General features: G+C 38.2%; 1 protein-coding gene across 5 annotated transcripts; it reads left to right on the top strand.

Moving 5' to 3' along the window:
• Positions 1 to 8,037: 8,037 nt before the first annotated feature.
• Positions 8,038 to 19,773, top strand: LOC110889355 (protein PSK SIMULATOR 1). 5 transcript variants are annotated; one of them, XM_035979517.1, is made up of 13 exons: positions 8,038 to 8,246; positions 8,450 to 8,689; positions 10,741 to 10,997; positions 11,628 to 11,720; positions 12,090 to 12,180; positions 12,814 to 12,904; positions 13,879 to 13,976; positions 14,160 to 14,229; positions 14,519 to 14,589; positions 15,701 to 15,817; positions 17,608 to 17,684; positions 18,159 to 18,203; positions 19,056 to 19,773. In XM_035979517.1, exons 2-13 carry the CDS (start codon positions 8,495 to 8,497, stop codon positions 19,522 to 19,524), a joined length of 1,674 nt encoding a protein of 557 aa, XP_035835410.1. In that variant the 5' UTR covers positions 8,038 to 8,246; positions 8,450 to 8,494; the 3' UTR covers positions 19,525 to 19,773. The 5 variants fall into 5 exon arrangements, with proteins under 5 accessions (XP_035835410.1, XP_021992563.1, XP_021992562.1 ...); XM_022136871.2 differs by having other exon boundaries at positions 8,039 to 8,274; XM_022136870.2 differs by having other exon boundaries at positions 8,039 to 8,246; positions 8,335 to 8,689.
• Positions 19,774 to 24,100: the final 4,327 nt, after the last annotated feature.

The raw sequence follows: 24,100 nt of genomic DNA on the forward strand, positions 1-24,100 counted from the left end.
ATGAAGAACCTCGATTGTCAAGCGTATCTTACTACGTTCAACACGTTGTCTCGTTTAGTGCCTTACTTGGTGACCCCGGAGCCGCGTAGGATTGCTCGATTTATTGGGGGTCTGGCACCAGAGATAAAGGCTAGTGTCAAGGCTTCAAGGCCTACAACATTTAGATCCGTAGCTGATCTATCCCTCTCCCTCACCCAAGACGTGGTAAGATTGAGAGCCATGAAGAGCTCTGAGGAAAACAAACGGAAACGTGAGGATGACACCTCACGAAGATCTGAAAAGCGACATAGAGGGAACAACGACCACAGGAAAGGGTCGGGGTCTAGGAAAAGTGATCATCAGTCGGGTGAGAGACCCAAATGCAAGGTTTGTAGGAGACACCACTTTGGGAGGTGTCGGTTAGAAACGAAATCCCAGTCTTCAGAAAAACGTTGTGGGATCTGCAAGTCCACAGATCATAAAGCTGTGGATTGCAAGAAAATGAAGGATGCAACCTGTTTTGGTTGCAACGAGAAAGGGCATATTCGGCCCAACTGCCCAAAGAATGCGAAGAAAGCAGATGATGGGAAGAAGACTAATGCGAGAGTCTTCAGAATGGACGCAAAGGAAGCAGTTCTTGACGACAACGTCATTACCGGTACGTTTCTTGTAAATGATGTTTTTGCTAGAGTCTTGTTTGATTCAGGAGCCGATAAGTCGTTTGTAGATGATAAGTTTTGTAAACTGTTGAATCTTCCTGTTAAAACCTTAAGCGTGAAATATGAGGTGGAATTAGCCAATGGAACCTTAGAAACCGCCTCGACTGTTCTAGATGGATGTGTTATATCCATTAGGAATCATTCTTTCCCGTTATCCTTGCTTCCCTTTAAGTTAGCTGGATTCGACATAGTAATAGGCATGGATTGGTTGGCGAGTAACCAAGCCCAGATTCTGTGCAATAGAAAGCAAGTAATAGTTAAGACTCCGTCCGGTGAGTCACTTACTATTCAAGGAGATACCCAGCATGGATTGCCGGAGCAAGTGTCCATGCTCAAAGCATCCAGATGCATGCAGAAGGGATGTGTCATTTATATGGCACAAGTTACCATTGATGAGCCGAAGCCGAAGATTGAGGATATCCCTGTTATCTCGGAATATCCTGAAGTGTTTCCTGAAGAACTACCCGGTTTGCCACCGGATAGGCAAGTAGAGTTTCGGATAGATATCATACCAGGTGCAGCACCTGTAGCAAGAGCACCATACAGATTGGCACCAACGGAGATGAAGGAGTTGAGGACGCAGTTGGATGAGCTTTTAGCCAAAGGTTTTATTAGACCTAGCTCGTCTCCTTGGGGAGCGCCAATCTTGTTCGTTAAAAAGAAGGATGGTTCGATGCGTCTGTGCATCGATTATCGTGAGCTTAACAAGGTCACTATCAAGAATAGATATCCGTTACCCAGGATCGACGATCTGTTCGATCAGTTGCAAGGAGCAAGCTATTTCTCCAAGATTGACCTCAGGTCAGGTTATCATCAGTTGAAAGTCAAGGATGAAGACGTACACAAGACCGCGTTTAGGACTCGTTATGGACATTACGAGTTCCTAGTGATGCCGTTTGGGCTCACTAACGCACCAGCCGCGTTCATGGATCTCATGAATCGCGTCTGCAAACCTTATTTAGATAAGTTCATCATCGTCTTCATTGATGACATTCTTATCTACTCGAAGAGCCAAGCTGACCATGAGAAACACCTTCGTTGTATTCTCAAACTTCTGTATCAAGAGAAGCTTTATGCCAAACTCTCGAAGTGTGAATTTTGGCTTCGAGAAGTCCAGTTTCTTGGACATGTTGTAAGCGAGCGTGGTATCCAAGTAGATCCCGCTAAAGTAGAAGCAGTCATGAACTGGCAGGAGCCGAAGACTCCTACCGAGATTCGCAGTTTCCTTGGATTGGCAGGATATTATAGGCGATTTATCGAGAACTTTTCAAGGATTGCTGCGCCCCTAACCTCATTGACCCGTAAGAAGATTAAGTTTGATTGGGGCCCTAAGCAGCAGGAATCCTTTGACATTCTGAAGCAGAAGTTAAGCAATGCTCCAGTGTTGACATTGCCCGATGGTATAGATGAATTTGTGGTGTATTGTGATGCATCACATACTGGCATGGGCTGCGTACTCATGCAGAAAGGCAAAGTCATTGCCTACGCTTCTCGACAGCTCAAAGTGCACGAGAAGAACTACACCACCCACGATTTGGAATTGGGTGCGGTTGTATTTGCATTGAAGCTATGGAGACACTACTTGTATGGAACCAAGTGTATAATATATTCAGACCACAAGAGTCTTCAGCATCTGTTCAATCAGAAGGAATTGAACATGCGTCAAAGGCGATGGATGGAAACCTTGAACGATTATGACTGTGAGATAAGATACCATCCAGGCAAGGCAAATGTGGTTGCCGACGCCTTAAGCAGAAAAGAAAGGGTTAAACCAATCAGAATCAATGCCAAGCGCATTGAAATAAGAAATAATTTGAATGAAAGGGTGTTAGCTGCACAGAAGGAAGCGGTGCTGGAAGCTAACTATCCTGCAGAAAAGTTGGGAGTAACTGAGGAGCAGTTATCCCACGACAAAGATGGAATGCTACGACTAAACGGACGAATATGGGTTCCAGTTTATGGAGGACTTCGGGATGTTATCCTCCAGGAAGCCCACAGCTCTAAATACTCCGTTCATCCTGGAGCTGATAAGATGTACCAGGATTTGAAATCAAACTACTGGTGGATTGGTTTGAAAAAGTCCGTGGCCGAGTATGTGGCCAAATGTTTGACTTGTGCGCAAGTCAAGGCTGAGCATCAGAAGCCGTCAGGTTTGCTTCAGCAACCTGAAATTCCCAAATGGAAGTGGGAAATGGTGACAATGGATTTTATCACCAAGTTGCCAAAGACGAAAAAGGGAAATGATACCATATGGGTCATAGTAGACAGACTGACTAAGTCAGCTCATTTTCTACCCATCAAAGAAACGTATAGCTCAGATATGTTAGCTCAATTATACGTCGATAAGATAGTAGCGCTACATGGTATACCTATATCTATTATCTCTGATAGAGATACTAGATATACGTCGCATTTTTGGAAGAGTTTCCAACAGTCGTTGGGCACTCGTTTGAATTTTAGTACGGCTTACCATCCTCAGACTGATGGTCAGAGTGAGCGCACTATTCAGACTTTGGAAGACATGCTTCGTGCATGTGCGATCGACTTAGGTGGTAGTTGGGATAAGAACTTACCACTGATTGAATTCTCCTACAACAATAGCTACCATTCCAGCATAAAGGCTGCGCCGTTTGAGGCCCTATACGGTAGAAAGTGTAGATCGCCCATTTGTTGGGCAGAAGTTGGAGATGTCCAGTTGTCTGGACCAGATATCGTCTTTGAGACGACAGACAAGATCGTTCAGATCCGTGATCGTTTGAAAGCTGCCAGGGATAGGCAGAAAAGTTATGCGGATCCTAAGCGCAAAGATTTTCACTTCGATGTGGGTGAAAAAGTGTTGCTTAAGGTATCACCTTGGAAAGGTGTAATGCGATTTGGAAAGAAAGGCAAGCTAAGCCCGAGATATATAGGACCCTTCGAGATTATCGAACGTGTCGGGTCGGTCGCTTACAAGTTAAACTTGCCTGAAGAGCTTAGTGCCATTCATAATGTGTTTCACATCTGTCATTTGAAGAAGTGTTTCACTGACGATTCACTGGTTATACCGCATACAGATATACACATAGACGAAAGTCTAAAATTTGTGGAAAAACCTTTGTCGATTGAGGATCGACAGGTAAAGAAGCTTCGAAGGAAGCACGTGCCTATTGTTAAGGTCAAGTGGGATGCCCGTAGAGGTCCCGAATACACGTGGGAAGTGGAATCCACGATGAAAGAAAAATATCCCCATTTGTTTGAATAAATCTCGGGGTCGAGATTTCTTTTAAGGGGGTGAGGATGTAACACCTCGAAAAATTTCGTCCAATAATGTCTTGACACGTGTCATAAGGTTCCGTTATGTGAAAACATACTTTAGAGGGACTAAAAGTGACAAACAGTGAAAACTATGGAACGTAAGGGTCCAAAGTGTCAACAATGGATAAATAGGCTCTATGATAACCCTACATAATGTTTATAACCTTAAACGGATGGTTCATGGATCATACGACGCGGAAATTGCACAAAAGTGAAGTATTGCAAACTATAGGGGCCAAAAGTGTCAACATGTTTAATTTATACCTCTGAGTGAACTTTTGGCAGACCCGAAGCTTTGTATAGCTAAAATATACTCACTAGAATATGTGGTAAAAATTTCATGAAGTTTCGTCAACGTATGAGAAAGTTATGGCCAAAACCGTACTTAAGGGACTAAAAGCGTCAACATCGAATTTCATGGCTTTTCGGTTGAGCGCAAAGTTATCCGAGGACATTACCATGTTGGTAAAAGTCCTAAGGTTCTTAAAAACCAAGTTTGGGGGTTTACGGGTCGAGAAAAGTGGCCGAAACATCGCGTACAAGTTCAGGGGCCAAAGCTGTCAAGTTTGAAACTTGTTTTGGCTGAACCAGGGTCAGGCGACCCGCCTGGTAAAGCCCAAGCGGGCCGCGTGGGGCTGCCAGCGAACAGAAATTCGATTTGGGTCGATTTGGGTCCGATTTTAAGTGCTTAACAGCTGGTTTCTGCCTCCAATTACTCCAATCAAATGCCATGCATGGCTACTACAACAGTAACCTCGAATTTGTGGCTTTAAATCAGAGTTTGATCAATGTTCTTGGCACTTGAAGTTGTAAACAAGAAGCTCTCTATCAAGAATTTTCAAGGCAAGCTTTCTGGAGATAATCTGATCAACAAGGCCGACTTCTAGTGTTCCCTAATCACCTATAGGACCTTTGTAAGCTTTCAATTCGTTCTTTAATCCGTTCTTATTGTGATTATTGCTAAAAGTCAAACTGGGTGTTCATAAGCTTTGACTTTCTGATTAAACGGATTTCTTTCAGTCATTTCTCGAATTGAAACCTGTTATAGATTGGTATTTATGTGGGAAACAAACCCTCTAAAGGGCACTATCTGAATCCCACTATATGCATGCTAATTGTCGAGTCAAACATGGTTCTAAAAAGTCAACAGAAGCGATTTTTGTGAAAAATGACATGAATAATGATATAGATGACATGCAATCTGATTGATCATTATAAATAACTTGTAACACATATAAGAATGTGTTTTAATCATCATCAACTCGACAATCTATAGTATAGCCACGAATCGGAACCGAAAGTCTTGTAAAACGATTATTTCGTAGACTATCGATTCGGATTCGTACATGCATGTTCGAGATCTGTATTGGAAAGTATTTTTGACTATTTTTATTTTAGTTAAACTTTCTGGAATTTTCTTTGATTGAGTCTATGTTTAGCCTATTCGAATGCATGTTTCCGGTTTATGCATAAAGTTGACTATCTTGCCCTTTTTGATTTAAAACGGGATTTTTGGAAAAATGAAAGGATAGAAATCTTTATTTCTAATATATGAACTTGCACCGAAAGTTTCGGATCAGTTGGTGGTCCAGATTGTGAGTTATGGCCATTAGCGTAAAACTATATTATAAATTTACATAAACGGTCCTTTTCGCATAGAACCCGTTTCTGGCCACGTTTTGGTACAAAACTTTTTACCAACAGAAGTAATATAATATTCTGGGAATTTTGATGATTTTTAATTAATTTTTGGCTGAACGGATCCTAGATCGCCTAGTCATTTCGGCTTATGTCGGTTTTGACCGTTTAAGCCATAAAATGAGTTTTACACATCCTTTTGACCCGAAACCTTTTTCTACTGATTTTATATGATTATTTTAAGTATTCTGGAAATATAAAAATCTCAGATTTAATTTGAAAACCCGAAAACGCCCTTAAATCGCATATTTAGCGTTTTTAAGCGCATAGTGAACGTTATACTCGTTTTAAACATATAAGACCTATACCTACTGATGTGTTTAGCATATTTTCATATAAAAACAGTAAGTATAAGTATATGAACTCAGACTTCCAGTTTTGGCACATTTAGCCCTTGTGAAATTACTAAAATACCCCTACGGTGCATAGTTTGATTTTAAATGATAAATTTGATATATGGGTCATACCCTACTGATATAATATGTTATATTAAGTATATTTACTGTATGAACCAGACCCGAAACTCAGATTTCTAATTTGACTCTTTTATAATCTTTTAAAAAGACCAAAATGCCCTTCTAAGGCATAAATTGAGTTTAAAATTATTCCGGGCAATATAGAACATAACTTACTGATATTATATTATAATTAAAGCATATTATATCAGGGAACTTGCATTTGAATCATTTGTCTACCCGTATCGCCCTTTTCGCGTTCGGTTCGGTTTACTTAACTAGTTTGCGTAAATTGACCGAAACGGGTCAAACGATATCATTTTTATTTCAAAATCCAGAATGTATTTAGTATACCCATATTATACAAGTATTCAAACTTGTCGGGTCTAAATCACATTCTATCCGGTCTTTCGCTTAAGCGTGCGTAAACCGTATTATTCTTAAAACTAACCGGTCAAAGCTTAGGCTTAAATAAAAGACCCGTTAGGAATCTAATAGGTTAATTATAAACCTTTGTTCCAGATTAGGAGGCCCAGTAAAAGCTACCACACTTACCGTTTGTGTTACATACTTGCTCAGGTAAATACATTTTGACTTATTTTCCCTATACGGGCTTGGGGTACGGTATTTAAAATACCGCTTGATCGGGCGCACAAGTCCTGCGCCTTATAGGTGTACAGTCTTGAATAGCTTGTGCGACTTCGTTTAAACAGTTTTGTCTTACTTAAAGGCTTTGGGGGGTTGTTGACCGTGTCCCGGATATCCTTGGCATTATCTTACGAGATGGCCACGACCAGAGCACGGGGTGTAGGCGTACACCCGACGTGTATAACTCTTTAATGTGGTGTGTCATTTAATCTCTAGCCCGGACAGCAGATCCCGGGCCACCAGAGATATAAGTGCATGTAATTCGTTCACAAGTTTATATTATATAATTATCCCAAGTTAATAAAAATATTTATGCCTTGTGCATTTAAATCAATTTTCAATCATTTTCAAAATGAGATGGTTGATTTGTATTTACCAGTGTAAACTGACGTATTTTTCCCAAAAGGTTAAGTGCAGGTACTATACGGAAATAGGCTGGTTGTTTCCTAAGAGCGTCCACCATAGTCTCGCAAGCTCGGACGACAATATATCTGTTGAACTATTTTATCTTATTTTATTTGATCCGCCTGTGGATCCATTTCAACTACTGTGATATTTATTATTACACTTTATTTAAAAGTTGAAATGTTTCTATTCTGCTTCCGCTGTGCATTATTATATTGTGTTGATTGTCTATGACGATGCCAACTACGTCACTGTACCCCACACCGGGCCCACCGGTGACACGTGGAAATCGGGGTGTGACAAGAATGGTAATTCATCTTGTGTTTTTTGTCTATTTGTTTTTGTTCAGAAATCGTTTGTTGATTTTTGTCTATTTTCTGGGTTTTGATGATGATGTTTGAAGATGAACGATGTCTGGGTTTTGATGATGTTCTTGATTTTCTGGATTTTCTGGGTTTTGATGATGATGTTTGATGATGTTCTTGAAGATGATGTTATTAATGATTGAAATGTTATAATAAATTAACATGGACCAAAATGCCCCTGCATTAAAGGACAAAATAATCAGTTTTCAATAGTCAAAATAGAAGGTTTTTGGATTTTGGACTAAAATGGCAACAAAATGCAAACTACAGGGACCCAGATGTAAAAAGTTTGAGATTTGGACTAAAATGGCAAAAGTGCCCAAACCACAGGGACCAAAATGGCAGTTTACTCCTTTTTTTAAGTGACCCAATGTCACACCGCTTAAACGGCAGCCCTAGCCAAGATCTGACCAGACTATGTTGCCTTAACTGAGCTCGCGTTGGATTAGTCAGACTTGGTTACGGCGTTTCCCGGAAATTGTACTGCGTCAGACTTGGTTACGGCGTTCCCCAGAAATTGAACTGCCTTCACACGATATTTCTCGCTGAAGTAACAGCCCAGATAATTCTAACACTCCTTCATACGTAACCTCACAAATTCAAATTCACATCAACAAATTATCACAACATGCTTCAATATCCATATTCAGTCCACTCAAATCAATCTCCAATCCAATTTGCAGGTTAACTTGTTCCGCCTGCTTTAATTCCGTAAGTTCTCGTTAAATTTTCGTCGAATTCGTCATCGATTTAGTTTGCCTGAACTATTAGGTGTTATGATCGCTGCTTACGGTTCCAATTGTTACACTGTGAAACGAATTTGTTGAAGAATGAGTGAGGTGTTTGATGAATTTACTATTTTAGGGTTTCTGTTTGAGTTTGACAGGAAGTCAACGTTTAGAGGGTGTTAAACCGTTAATTAAGTGAGAAGATGGGTGGAAGTAATTCTAGATCCGCTGAGGATATTGATAATGGAAGAATGGATGATGATGATAACCATACTTTGAGAGAACCGTTTCCTTTTCCGGAGATGAATGCTGGTTCGTATGTATTGGATGATGATGATGGGATTCCGAGATTGGCTAGGGTTTCATTAAATATATCAAGGTCAACGAAGTCAACAAAGGTGAACTTTTTGGATACTTGGTCTGGTAATGTGATTTTGTTGACATTTGAATCACATGTTTTTGACAATTGTGTAACTCTTTAAATAAGGCCCAACACCCTAAAAAGGTGGTTTTTGTCCTCATATGCACACACTGTAGTGTCGTACTGTGGCCAAAATGTGGCGTTTTGGTCCGGTTAACCAGATAAAAACTGACGTATGTCTGACGGGCCTGTTGACCGGATCAAAACGCCGAGCTTTGGCCGCGTTTTGGTCTTGCAACCAGACCGGGTGTCAGTCTTTTGTCTGGTTGACAGGACCAAAACGCGGCCAAAGCTCGACGTTTTGGTCCGGTCAACAGACTCGTCAGAAACCCGTCAATCTTTTTCTGGTTAACCGGACCAAAACGCCGCGTTTTGGCCACAGTTTGATACCGCAGGGTGTGCATATAAGGACGAAAAACACCTTTTAAGGTGTGTAGATAGGCAAATGGGTGTGCCAATAGGTACACCCTTAAATAATTTTAGGAAGCTACACCTGCTTTAGAGAAAAAAATATATAAAAAAAATATGTTATGCTTTGAAAATAAATAAGATTCCACTAATAAAATAAAAAAACTATTATATATGTCATTTAAGATCATGTAACTAATAGTTAGTAGCAAAAGTTTAGAACTTATATGTTGGAAGTTTTGGGTGTCTAAATAAAAGTCTCAAAAGGTGGTAAATACTTTGTCCCACATTGGTGTGGGAACACATTGAGTGGTTGTTTATAAGTTAAAGTCTTTACTACTCAATTGTAGCTTTATGGCATGTTTTACCACAAGTCCTACCCGCGTGCAAGGGGGTGCAAAAAATGAGTTTTTGAACTGGAATTTGGTTGGAACTCGTGCGTGCCTGCGGACACGAATGCAACTCTGAAAACCCGGGCCCGCGTGAGGGAGTTTTTGCACGCACTCGGATTCTTTTTAATGGTCATGGTCATTGGTGCTGTGTTTTTGAACTTTTAAACTGCGCCTGAGCACCGTTTTTACGCCTAGGCGCGCGCCTTTTTGCGCCCGAGCACCGTTTTTACGCCTAGGCGCGCGCCTTTTTGCGCCTGACCACCGTTTTTAAAAAAAAGACCCATTTTTGCGCATAGGCTACCACCAGGCGCTATAGGCTCGCCTCGCTGCGCCTAGGCGCGCGCCTTTTGCGCTTTTGACAACTATGTTTTGATCATTAATACACAGTTTGTGAAATTCTCACAATATTAGCCTTTAGGAATTTCCAGATTTTAGTTGATAAGGTGATGGATTCTTTCAATTTTTTTGCTTTCTATTAAGCCAAGTAACTATGGGAAACCTAAGAAGGCCAAAGTCCCAATGAAGAAAATAACCAATAACTTGATATGTCTTCGTGTCTTAACTTGAGCGTGAAGATCGTATGCATCTAGTTTGGTATAGAAACCCTATTCTGCTGCATTGTGTGCGGCTTAAACGCATCTAAGCTAAAACACAATACCTGTATGAGTTCTTAGATACGTATTCATTCAAAGGAGGAATTAATTTCAACGCTTTTACTCATGATTGTGTCAATTTGTGCTGTTTTTTGCTATAATTTCAATGGGTCAAATAGGTAGAAATTTAGAACTTAACTAAAAAGGAAACACTCAAAGTTTCACAAACGCTGAATTCACACTACAAGAACGGGCCACTTTTAGCGGCGACTGGTGTCGCCGGTATTGGTCCAATTTGTCGCCGGTATTGACCTTTAGCGGCGACATATCGCCGGTAAAGCGTCGCCGGTATTGATTGGCCGGTATTGGCCACCTGTCGTCGCTAAAGGTTGCCGTCGCCGGTATTGATTGGCCGGTATTGGCCACCTAAATTGTTTCATCAAAAGACTAAGTTATTACTTCATAGTTTTATAATTTATTCAGATTCATTAAATAGTTATTATCTTAGAGAAAATTGTGTGATGCCAATCTGAACTGGTCTGTATTAAAAACTCAACTGTATCAAACCATTTCCTAACCTGCCCGACTACCCGTTTTTTACAACCTTTTTTTTTTTTTTAAATCGAGTAATGCAGACCGCTGGTTTTGGAAAGGCAGTAGATATGCTGGGCAATCTTGTTTTTGCGCCTGGGGTGGTAACAAAAGGAAATAAATTATCAATATTATCAATTGAAGTTGCAAACACAATCGTTAAGGGTGCCTCTTTGATGCAATCTCTTTCAAAGGATAACGTAAAACACTTAAAAGAGGTAGTGTTGCCTTCAGAAGGTGTGCAACTTCTAATATCAGAAGACATGGATGAGCTCCTCAGAATTGCTGCATTTGATAAAAGGTGGGCAGCATGAATGTATCTAATGATAAAAGGCAAATTGGAAATAAATAACTCCACCTAACTCAATTTGGCCGATAATAATCCCAAGCCACTTATTGGCCAATAATAATCCGAACTGGTCAATTTTTTTTGGAAAATAGTCCACCGTTAAAATAGCTTAACGGAGTTAAGTTTTTTCCGAATTACAGACAGATGTTTTAGGGCTTTTGATCAGAACGAGGATACGAGTCGATTGATGTAAAACTTACCTTGAAATTGTGCTCGAAATGGCTTGATTTTTGTTAATTGGAAGTTTAAACACCCGAATTGAAGCACCATTTTCGTTGGTTGGGGCAGTATTTCGAGGTAAGTTTTACATCAATCGACTCGTATCCTCGTTCTGATCAAACGCCCTAAAACATCGATTTGTAATTCGGAAAAAAACTTAATTCCGTTAAGCTATTTTAACGGCGGACTATTTTCTAAAAAAATTGATCAGTTCGAATTATTATGGGCCAATAACTGACCTGGGATTATTATCGGCCAAATAGAGTTAGGTGTGATTATTTATTTCCAATTTGCCATGATAAAATCATTGCTTTTTATTTAAAATGGCGGATTTTTAGAATGTTGCTTTTATGATGTTTATAGGGAAGAATTAAAAATCTTTTCTGGAGAAGTGGTTCGATTTGGAAATCGAAGCAAAGATCCTCAATGGCACAACCTGGACCGTTATTTTGCGAGGTAATTTTTGTGGATATAAATTGGAGGTGGCAATTTCGACCCGTTTGCTTATGAATGCGTCACTTGGTTAACATGCCAAAAGGGTAAAAGAAAATTTCTTAAAACGGAACCAGTCAACCTCTTGAACTATTTTGTTATAAAGAATTATATTTTCATCCAAATAACGTTAATCATTGAAATCTTATTTGACACTAGTTAATTAAAAAATAATTTTCTTTTTGGACAAAACTGTTTCTGCCTTTCGATCTGACTTGTACCGGAAAATACCTGTATTGAGTCTTTTGACCCGTTCTGCCACCTCGAAGTCATAAATCTGTTTTGTCGAATTCGATTTGCACATGATGCTAATGTGTTTGTTATATTGTTTAGTTTGGATTTGGAACTAATTCCCCAGAAACAACTAAAAGAAGAAGCAGAAACCACCATGCGGCATTTGAAGAATTTGGTTCAGTATACTGCAGTGAGTATTTGCTACTCTATATAATATCTCTGTTCTAATTTCTTTGCATATTTAGAAGGGGAAAAATACAGAAAAAGGAATAGTAGTTCATACTATGATGTGCATATTGGACTTCTTTAAATTGATAACGATTGTCCGGTACCTCAATTTGAAGCAACAACTTCAAAGCTTATAAAAAAAGATAAAAAAAAAAAGATGAATGAGATGTGAGGAATGCATAAACACATGTACATATTGCTTTGCTTTAAATGTGATACATATCATGTAACCGCACACATACACACATATAGGTATGTAGGGGCATATTCAATAAATAATCACTTTTAAGTGGAGAATTGTGAGAAATGCATACGTGTATCCATTGCTTTGCTTTAGTAATGTAACCACATAACCGTGTATCTTTCTCTCACCTACTACTATCAGCACCACGTACAACTGTACAAGTGCTTATTGCATTTCTTTACTTAAATTGAGTATGTATCGAATGCACCCCTATATATGTGTGTAACTGTATACATACACACACATATATATATGTGTGTGTATATATATATGTATATATATGTATGTATATGTGTGTGTTTATATACATGTGTAGCGTTAGAAATCAAAGTAAAGTGATTTTGCATGCAGGAATTATGGCATGAGTTACAAGAGCTGGACCGGCTTGAACAAATTTTTCGACGAGAACAAATATTAGAGAACCCCAATCTTTCTCCACCAGGTAACCATTATCCTCAGAAAAATGTGGAGATGATATTCAGTTACCTTTGCTATGACCATAATCCTTATTTAGATGTTATTATTATTATAATTATTAGAGTTAACTTCCATTTTGCTCCCTGTGATTTGGTCATTTTAACGGTTTTGCCCCAATAGTTTAAAAATAGCCATTTTCCTCCCTGATCTTTCTAACTTATCGTCATTTTGCTCCCCGCCTCTAACTCCATCCAAAAAATCCATTAACTAGAAGGGTATTTTGGTAATTTTATAGATAAAAGCAAGGGCATGTAAGTCTTTTTACCTAAATAAACCTATAGCTTGTTTATTTACATGTATATAAGTAATTCTTTTCTGATCCCCCATCTTTCCAACCACTCTTTCTATCGGACACCACCATCCACAACCATCCACCACCTGCAACTACCACCTGCCGGCCACAACTACCGCGACTTTTAACCAAACGTTTTAGTTGAGTTATAGCGAGGGAGTAAATTACCGAAATACCCCTACTATTAATTGAACGTTTTAACTGATTTAGAGCTAGGGAGCAAACTAGCGACAAACTCGAAAGATCAGGGAGGAAAATGGCTATTTTTAAACTATTGGAGCAAAACCGTTAAAATGACCAAACCACAGGAAGCAAAACGAAAGTTAACTCTAATTATTATTTATTTTCGATTTTATTTTTCATACGGTGAGATGGGTCGTGTGCATGAATATTTGGTAAGTTTTTGGCTTGAAGTACCTAGTGCACATGTATGATGTAACTTAATATTCGTTAAATATTATATTATTATATAAAGGGGTCAGATTAGCTATCTTTAGGGGCGGATATAGCTTGATACAAGGGGTAGTCCCTGCAACCCCTTGACGCTCCGGCGGTAGTGTAAATTTTGGAAAAAATTGACGTTTTTATTTCGCTGCCCCTATAGAAAAGAAATTTTTGAAACGTTGCCCCTTGACGTTTTTTTCTAGATCCGCCACTGGCTATCTTGAGGGCAGAATTGAAGAGTCAAAAGAAGCGCGTGAGAAGTTTGCAAAAGAAGTCACTTTGGTCCAAGATTTTGGAAGAGGTAACAAACTATAACTATATATCTTTGTGAAGAGTAGAATACAATTGTGTCCTTTATAGTATGCTTATTATTATTATTTTTTTCATCACTTTAGGTGCAATGGTTTTTCTGTTTAAGCTATAAGGGATATTCTCTTGGAAAGGGTGTAATATTTCACTAAGTACTTATATTTTTTTATGTAAGGTGATGGAGCAACTCGTAGACATTGTGCAATTCTTGCACTTTGAGATTCATCATGCTTTGGGAACAGCTGGTAGGTCTTCTAAACGAGCAACTTGTTTGATTTTAGTTTTAAGTTTATCTTTTTTACTGGTAAGATCCGCTTCCAAATACACTTATTTGCCGATTCGCCATCATTTCAAGATGTTGCCTGCCTCCTGGATTGACTAGTATCGTAGAGTTTGACGAAACGGTTCCAATGCCTCTAGAATGGGTTCAATCAGAGTCCATTTGATACCCTTCGTACGATTTTTTTTATGAGACTATGTATTTGAACCTTTCCCTATATAATTTTATATTTTACCTTCTGAATGTTATTTCAGATACCCAAACACCAGCAAAAAGCAACCGGAAGAACTTGGGAGCAGCTGGTCTTGCTCTACACTATGCTAATGTTATTACTTTCTGTTCTTTTAGATATTATTAGCTGTGTGATCATACATTTATAGAGTTAAGTTCCCGTGAAAATAAAATAAACATACGAATTGAAAGAAAAGTAAAAAAAGTGGCGGTGTCATTTTGGTAATTATCAGCAACTTCAAAATTACTCTAGTAGAGTAATTTTGAGCTTCTGTAGAGTAATTTTGTAAAAGTTCATGTAGAGTAATTTTGGTCGTGTAGGGTAATTATTATCAAAATTGTAGGGTAATTATCAAAATTACACTAACCCACCCAACCCCCCAAAAACCTAAAAAAACCTAAACCATTGTAAATGTTCATGTAGAGTAATTTTGGTCGTGTAGGGTAATTATCAAAATTGTAGGGTAATTATCAAAATTACACTAACCTCCCCCCCCCCCCCCACACACACACACACAACTAAAAGGTAAAACTAAACCATAAAGCTAAACCCCATAACTAAATGCTAACAAAATTACTCTACAGAAAGTCAAAATTACTCTACTAGAGTAATTTGATAATTACCCTACATTTCCCAAAATTACTCTACAGATGCTCAAAATTACTCTACAAGACACTTTTTGCTTTTTCCCCCAGTAATTTTGAAGTTGCTGATAATTACCAAAATGACACCGTCACTTTTTGCTTTTTCCCTCAATGCGTACGTTTCGTATGTTAATATTATTTTTATTTGATCCTTTACCTACATTTATAATGCTTGTTCTTTCAGACATAAACATGGATACCAGTATATATTCTGTTTGATAAGGAGTAATGGTAATAATATAAAGAGTAAATTACGTTTTTGGCCCCTGTGGTTATATCACTTTTACTATATTAGCCCAAAATAAGAATTTTTAACATACCTGCCCCCATGGTCTCTATAACTAACCATTTTGGCCCCTAAGTCTAGAGATCATGGGGACCAAAATGTTAGTTTTAGAGACCATGGGGGCTAAAATGGTTAGTTATAGAGACCACGGGGGCAGATATGCTAACAATTCTTATTTTGTGCTAATATAGTAAAAGTGATATAACCACATGGGCCAAAAACACAATTTATTCTAATATAAATTGTAATAAAAGTATTTAATGATACACATCAGGTCACTCACTCAGGTTCTGTGTCTCCGCATACAAGAGATTCTTTGTACCAAGGACTACCGCGTAATATTAAGTTAGCAATACGCTCCAAATTACATGGGTTTCACCCAAAGGAAGAGGTACAAATTAATAATCTATTTTGCAGAGTTTTTTGGTTGCATTTTGTAGATTCTTTGTCTACTTTGCAGTCTATTTTTTCCAGTATTATATATGTAGTTGCGATATAGGGTTTTGTATTTTTATCCTTAGAGCAAACTGCCATTTGCATCCCTGTGGTTTATTCATTTTGGTCACCTTCATCCAAAAGGTTTTTTTCTCACATTATCGTCCCTGTGGTTTCAAAAAAACTTGCCATTTTCATCCAGTTCATTAACTTCGTTCACTTTTTACTGTCAAATTAGGGGTATTTATGTCTTTTTTACATAATTTACAATTTTTTAAGCAACATGTACAAATGAAAAAAAAAAAAAAAACAGACACAAAAGTTAAATCCTACCCCCTTTCTTTAACCCTAACTTCACCACCTCCTCCTACATCATCCACCACCACCACCGCCGTCACACCGTTTGCAGGTGCCCCCTTCTCTTCTCTGCCTCTCATTTACCGCCCTTTTTTGCCAGATCGTAACTACTCACTAGCACATTAACCGGTGGCCGCAGCCCCCACATGTGTTGTTGATTGATTAAATGAAGGCAATTTTGTCTTCGTGGAATGCTTATAACCAGAGCGGTGTATTATTTCTCTAAATGTGATAAGAAATGACAGAAGAAAGAGATTCGCACCAAATCGATAACCGTTTCATTACAACGACCAACTATATGTAACAGCTTCTAACCACTATTTTACACATAGACCCCTTGACTATCGTACAACTAACGTAAACACACTACCCAGACTTACTCACTAACATACAAGACCCTGTACTTAATACAATATTACACATAAGCCCCTAAACCCATTACCACATATCAAAATGGTATATAGGGTTTAAAAATAATAGACCACCATCACATTTGCCAATCATCAAATTACAAAAAAAAAAAAAAAAAAAAAAAAAAACAACTAGTGCGTCCATTCATCTTATGTTTGACTTTAGTACATAAGCCACTGATTTGGTGACGGCATTAAATTCAGATTCAACTGGCTCCAATTTTAGCTGCTATTGATTTAGAGTCGGTGCTATGTTGTTAAAAGAGGTTTAAAAATAATAGACCACTATCACATTGGCCCACTGCTCTGCTAGTCGTACCTTTTGTACTTGTCCGATGTTTACCCGCGCTTCTTCCCACCTCGCGACCCGGGCATATCCCGTGTAGTCGGCGCAAGGTCAAGGAAGCCAGGTCTTTTACCCAAGGAGCTAAGTGTCAGAACTGATCTTGTTTTGGTCCTGGCCTCGTGCGCGACTTGGAACACATCTATTTAGTAGGCTGTAGGCGCAATGTCGGGAAAGTTATCAATTTGGTTTAACTTGGGTATGGTCTCGCACGCGACCTGAGGCTGACTCGTATGGTCGGTGCAGGATTTAGGACCATACCCCTTCAGGTATACATAGACGTAACAGGCAACCCTGATGCTAATGGGCTTAACCCTAATATTTTAACACGTTCTCAAGGTGATGGGCTAAGTGGCATTGAAATCGATTGCACTTGAGGTCCCGGGGTTGAGTATATACGTAACAAACTAAAATATACATATCAAATGCTCCAAGCTGGTTAACCTTAAAAGATTTTGTGAACACGTTCACTATTGGTCATTAGACTTAACAAACTGAGTCACAATGATCCCATTAGTAAACTTCTCACTTCGTAATTTCAATGTGTTTTGTCCTTCCATTGCTTTCTAAACATGCATCATCATTGATTTTCCATTTTCTTTACATGTGATAAAGTGTTTTTGTTTTCTATTGCAGCTTACCGTTCCTGAAATTAAAGGAGAAATGAAGAAAACTCTACAATGGCTTGTTCCAATTGCAACAAACACAACCAAGTAATTCTTGACATTCATGACTACTTTCTTCTGGTCTATAACTTAACATTCTTTTTGTATGGAATTAAAAAAAGGGGGGGGGGGGGGGGGCATTTGGGTGTGTTTGGATGTGTATTTTAGAGTGATTATTGCAACTCTTAGTCACAATAATCATTATTAATACATATCCAAAACATCAACTTATCTTGAAGAACTGTATGGAAATGAGCATTTTGGGTGTGTTTGGATATGCATTATCAAAGTGATAATTGCTAATTCAGAATTTAATCCAGAGAATGAGTTAATCAGATAATCACAGGCGTTTAAACAAGTCACCTTCATCAATTACAATACACGTCCAAATGCCCCCTTGACTTTCAAAACATTCCAGATATAAAAAAAACTAGTTGAAGTTCTAGTTTAATATATATTTTATTATTTATTTATTAACTGCTAATCTTGCATCATGTTGAACACCAAATCGGGTCAATGCAGAGCTCATCATGCCTTTGGCTGGGTTGGAGAATGGGTAAACACAGGGTGAGTTCTATTTCCGTTGCTCTTTTCTTGACGTGGCACAATGGGTGGGTCAGGTGGGTAAGTGGGTTAGATCAACATGTCAAACTGACATTTTTGGTACGGATTGATTGGGTTGACGAATATGATCACAATAGTTATATTAATCAGAGGTTAATTAACTTTTATTAGTAAAGAGTAAATTGCCATTTTAGTCCCTGAGGTTTGGTCCAAATTGCCATTTTAGTCCAAATAGTTTTTTTTCTTCTCTGAGTCCCTGACTTTTCCATTTTCTTGCCATTTTGATCACATTACCTAACTCAGTCTAAAAATCTGGTTATAACCAAGGGTATTTTTGGCATAACTATTGTGTAGTGATAAGCAGGGGGTATTTTTGGCATAACTGTTGTGTAGTGATAACTAGGGGTAGTTTACAACATAATTTATAAACCTCATAATAATTTAATGCCAAAAATACCCCTAATTATAACCTGGTTTTTAGACTAAGTTAGGCAATGTGATCAAAATGGCAAGCAAGAGGAACAGTCAGAGACCCAGAGGAGAAAAAAAAACTATTTGGACTAAAATGGCAATTTAGACAAAAACTCAGGGACTAAAATGGCAATCTACTCATTAGTAAAATTGATTTAGGATATGTACCCTTGGATGATGTCGGGTTTTCTCTTTAACTTCTTTATATTACTTAACCCGGTTAACATGTTAGAGATAACACGTAACCTAAAGTTTAGTAAATGGGCCAACACATAACCTGAAGTTTGACCCATTCATAAGTAAATGAGTCGAAGTCGGCACCTCTACTTGTTTCTGCTGTACCGAGATCCTGTTTCATTTAAACAGCTAATTAATTTCCTGTAGATACGAGGCAAACCGTAAAATTCCATTAAGAATAGAGACTCTCCACTATGCCGATCAGTTAAAAACTGATGAATATATTCTTAAGCTAGTCATTGGGCTTCATCATCTCGTCTGCCCTTCAAAGGATATAAACAGTGGAAAAAAATCACCTGTAAAGTCTCCTATTCGCTCTCGAAACTGGTCTGATTTTCTGTTGCCTGCACTCACAACCGAAGAAATGCTATTGCTTCAGGATGTTAGCAAAAGAAAACCGACCCTAGTAATCAGCAAAAGTCAGAATTTTGACACCAGAAACAGGTTAAGCAAGCAACATAGGCTAACTAAAAGCAGCAGTCATTCCCCGACCCATGAACTTAAGCGGGATCCGTTGTTTCCCATCAAGAGACCGTCATCTGTTCCGATTGTTACCTTTGATATCGATAGGATAAAGGCTATGGATGTTATAGATGATATAAGAGCGTGTGAGTAAACACTCTTTTGACGGGTTTCAGGTCGAGGTCGTGTCGAATATGAGTTGATGTTGGTTCTTGGGTAGATTTTTGTTGTTTAGAGATTTCATTTTGCACATGAGTGAACTGCTGTTGTGTGTAAAAAAGTTATGGCTCACATGTTTACATGTTTTCAGTAGTAGACTTTCATGGTTACTGTATTTATACAGAAAAGTTATGACTCACATGTTGTCATGATTCTATAATGTATATGATGTTGGATTTATATATTTGTTTATTTCTTTTAGAATTATTTTTGTTTTGTAATTACCATTTTTCTTAAGATGAAGGCGTAAAAAACCAAAATACTCTTATGTGCATTGGCCAATTGGCTGTAGCTCTTTGATTCCAACCGGGTATTAAGGTATTACTGCAGTGGGCCTTCTGGCGGCTGGTTTTCCCTGAAACTAGAGATGGTGGGCTTAGGCTACCCACCACTGTCTGCGTCTTGGAGTATTATCTTGAAAACGCTATATATTGCGATAACGAATTAAAATACCAATCAAAATCAATCCAAATTCTATTTTTTTACACCTATCATTATTATTCATTTTCAAATACAATATTACAAATTAAATTTACACGCTCAAATTTACATGTATTCGTTTTAAATTCGAAAAATTCGAAATTCGTTCAAATTCAATTCGAATATCAAGAATTCGTTTCGATTAAAAGAATTTGAATTCGAATTCGATTCAATTCGAGTAAAGTAAATCGAATACGAATTTATAATTTCAAAATCGATTCGAAATTCGAATAAAAATTATAAATTTTATTTATTATTTTTATATAATGCATATATAACTTTTATTAAGCTATACTATAAATGATTTTCAAAATTTTTTCCAAGTATTAGAATTACCCACTACCACACCCACTACATGACCCATAACTAAAATCTAAGTAACAAGTCTGTTAATATATTTATAACCCTAAAAATATTAACTTGTAATGTGGAGTGGTTATTCCCAACTTCTCATTTTAAATTTAAACTTATGATACTTTATTTGGAACTTTTAATGTGATATCGTGCTTTATGGCTGTTTTAAAATTTATGTTTCATTTCGATAGTTTTTTACATGGTTTTAAAGAATCTGAATTAAATCGAATGTATTCGAATTCGAATCAATACGAATCGAATACGAATTGGGTTTTTTATTCGAATACAAATTCGAATCGAATTTGGTAAGTTTTAATCGAATTCGAATCGAATACGAATTCAAGATAAAATAAAAATTATTCGAATAATTCGATTCGAATAATTCGAAAATTCGATATTCGATTCGATGAACATCCATTAACCAACATGAGGCTTTCCCTTAAACCACCAACTAGTCACCCCTACAAGCTACAACACCACAAAAAAAAGGACACACAACAATACAATCTCTAGTTCTCTAACGCCACTATAATACTTTAAGATGTAACATCCAAAAGTATAAACCAAAAAACAACACATTTGTTACCAACACTCAACATCATAAAAGCTGGACAACATGAGCATTACTCTTAGGCAAGAGCTTCGGTTTCATTGGGAACAACACCGTTAGTAATTCTAAAAATCCCTTTCTTCAACGTTTTCACGAATAGAAAACCCCAAATGCATAGAAATCAATCATGTCAGGCATCAAATCGACCAATCTAACAGTTTTATCATTCCTCTAATATCCTTAATCATTGAACAATCATTACACATTCATTTAGTCTACAACAATTATCATTTATCAATCATCACACATTCCTTTATTTGGAACAAAAACACAGATTGTTTGGATGTCTAGGGTTTCACATTAAAATCAAAAGAACAAGATTAACAACACAAAGCATGAACACTTTCCTTAGATTGATGTAGAGATGATTCTAAGAGAATTGGAGAGATCAAGATTGATGATTTATGTGGAACTTGAATGACCAAAGATTTAGAGAAAATGTGTGTAGAAAACAACTGCGTAGTGAGTTTTGTGGTAAGATTAGGGTTGAGTGGTTATTATTAGAGTCTCACAAATAACTCTAAACACTCCCTAAAGATTTACACAAAACCCATATAATAACATGTAATTTACAATTAAAACACATAGTTCACGTATTTGTCGTGCAACACATAAGTTTTGTATAAACTATCCGCTTATAATTATTATTCGGATCAGTTGCCAATGTTCGAGAGTTATCATGTACATGTTCCGGTAATTCCCCGAATTACCAACGTAGACTCGTTTAACTAACCCTAGTTAAATGCAGTGTTATGAATGTATGATTTAATTAACTGTGGTTAAGTTAAAGTAATAACCTAAAGTTGCGGGTTGTCACATCATCCCCAACTTGAAAGAAATTTCGTCCCGAAATTTAATAAGCAGTCTCAGAGAGATGAAACGGTAAGTCAAGATGACTATGGATTTTCCTCGGGTGCCACAACTCGCTCGGCGTTCGGTTGAAAAATGATTGGATCAAAAGACGCTCGTTCGACTTTGGCTCGGTTGAATAAACGCTTAGTTCGATTCTATTCGGTTTATAAACAAACCGAATACGAGCAAAGGTCCGATCGAACGTTTCAAATTGGATCAAACTCAAACGCTTGATTTTACAATTTAGCTGAAAAACATTCCTCTAACCAGGCATGTCACACATACATTTGTGTGTATTTTTTTTTTAGAATCTACACATGTATCACCCTTCTAATATAATTAGTTAGGTATATATAGCACAAATAAATGCACGTATAGATCATTTAAACCAAAAGTACGAACTCTCCAAGGCTTGTTGCTTTCTGGATGTAACAATTGAGATTGCTGTCCTAGTAGTTTACTAACAAAATACATCTTAATATTATAACAACTGTAATTATATTTCGTTACTATAAGGCCACAGAAATGGCTCCCTTTGGCGCCCTCCCTCTCCCCGTGCATGTTAAAAGGGGGGCGCTACCCCTTGTCCGCCAACACGCTAACGACCAGAACATGGCTTTGAAGGTGGGGCCCATTCTTTTCAACCAATCAAATCTCTTCACTTTATTTTTTTTATTTTGTTTAATAGGTGGCTTTAAAGGGGTTTTAAATCATTGAATGCAAGTAAAAAGGAGATACTTTAAAACTCCCTATGTGACATGGCACTGATGTGACGTGATAAAGCCCTTAGAGACTTTATATCACACCCTCGAGATTACGCCTAGACTGAAGAACCAAGGTAGTGTTTGGTATGAAGGAATGAGAAGTGGAATGGAATGGATGATTACGAAGGAATGAAGAAAAGGGTGTTTGGTTAGTCAATGGAATGGAATCACCCATTCCAAAAAGCATTCCATTCCTTCAAAATCATTCATTCCACCCCCCATGTTTTTTTCCATTCCATCCCCTTTTGTACAATTCATCAACAACACCAAAACCCACTACCTTCACCACAACCCACCACCACCCACCACCGACGCCATCGCCGCCACCCGCCACAACCTCACCCCGACAGCCACCGTCGTCGCCGCAACCCACTCGCCACCGTTATCACCACCGTCGCGACCAACCGCCAACGCCACTCGTTGCCGCCGCCCACTACCATCGTCGACGCCACCACCACCGCCACCACCAACAGCCGACGCCGTCCACTACTACCTCTGCTGCCACCCACCACCAACGACCACCATGCCGCCACCACCACTCGTCGTCACCGCTGCACCGCCACTCGCCACTCGCCGCCACCACCACCCATCGCCGCCGCTGATACCCACCACCGCCACCTATAACCACCCACAATCACTACCACCGACCACCACCACTCACCGCTGATTTTATTACTCCGTTTTTCTTGCCTACCGAACAATATACAATAATAATTCATTCCATTCACACATGGTAACCAAACAAGACATGGAATGGTAATGATCCATTGCATTCCCTCGTCCATTTCATTACCTCGTTCATTCCATTCATTCGTCCATTCCATTACCCCATACCAAACAGACTCCAAATAATTTAGAATACACCACCCGTGATTTATGACATTTAATGTTAGATTAGATATATTACTTGTAATTAATCAAGTGGCTATCATAAATTATTTCTATTATCTTAGATAAAAATATTAAATTATACCTTATTATAATATTAGTTGGTAATTATTGATAAATCATATTTATCATCCTTATCCTTATTAGGGTGGACGGTGTGGTTCGGTGAACCCTTCGGGGACTTCACTTCACCGATCGATGAACCATTTCCGACGATTGTTCGGTGAGTGGGGAGTTGGAGAGAAGGGGTGTGATCGGTGAGTATTCACCGAAGGTGAAGAAGAGATGGAGGAGAGAGAGGAGAGAGAGAACCAATCAATTTTTTTTTAATTGAGTTGATGTTTAAACCATTGCCAGTGTTTGAATAGAAAATGGGGAGCGAAGGGGGGGAAGTTGACATGGCTGAGATTATTGGGTAGAGAAAACTCAAACACCCTAACTCACTGCAACCATACCCTCCACCCTTAGCTAATAAAAGATTTCCCCTTAGGTGTATTTAAGGAGATAATTAGAGAGGTTAAAAGGATAGACATTACACATAACATCAAGAAATTGCCCTCTCT

This window comes from Helianthus annuus, chromosome 11, assembly GCF_002127325.2.
Source record: "Helianthus annuus cultivar XRQ/B chromosome 11, HanXRQr2.0-SUNRISE, whole genome shotgun sequence".
Classification (NCBI taxonomy): Eukaryota; Viridiplantae; Streptophyta; class Magnoliopsida; order Asterales; family Asteraceae; genus Helianthus; species Helianthus annuus.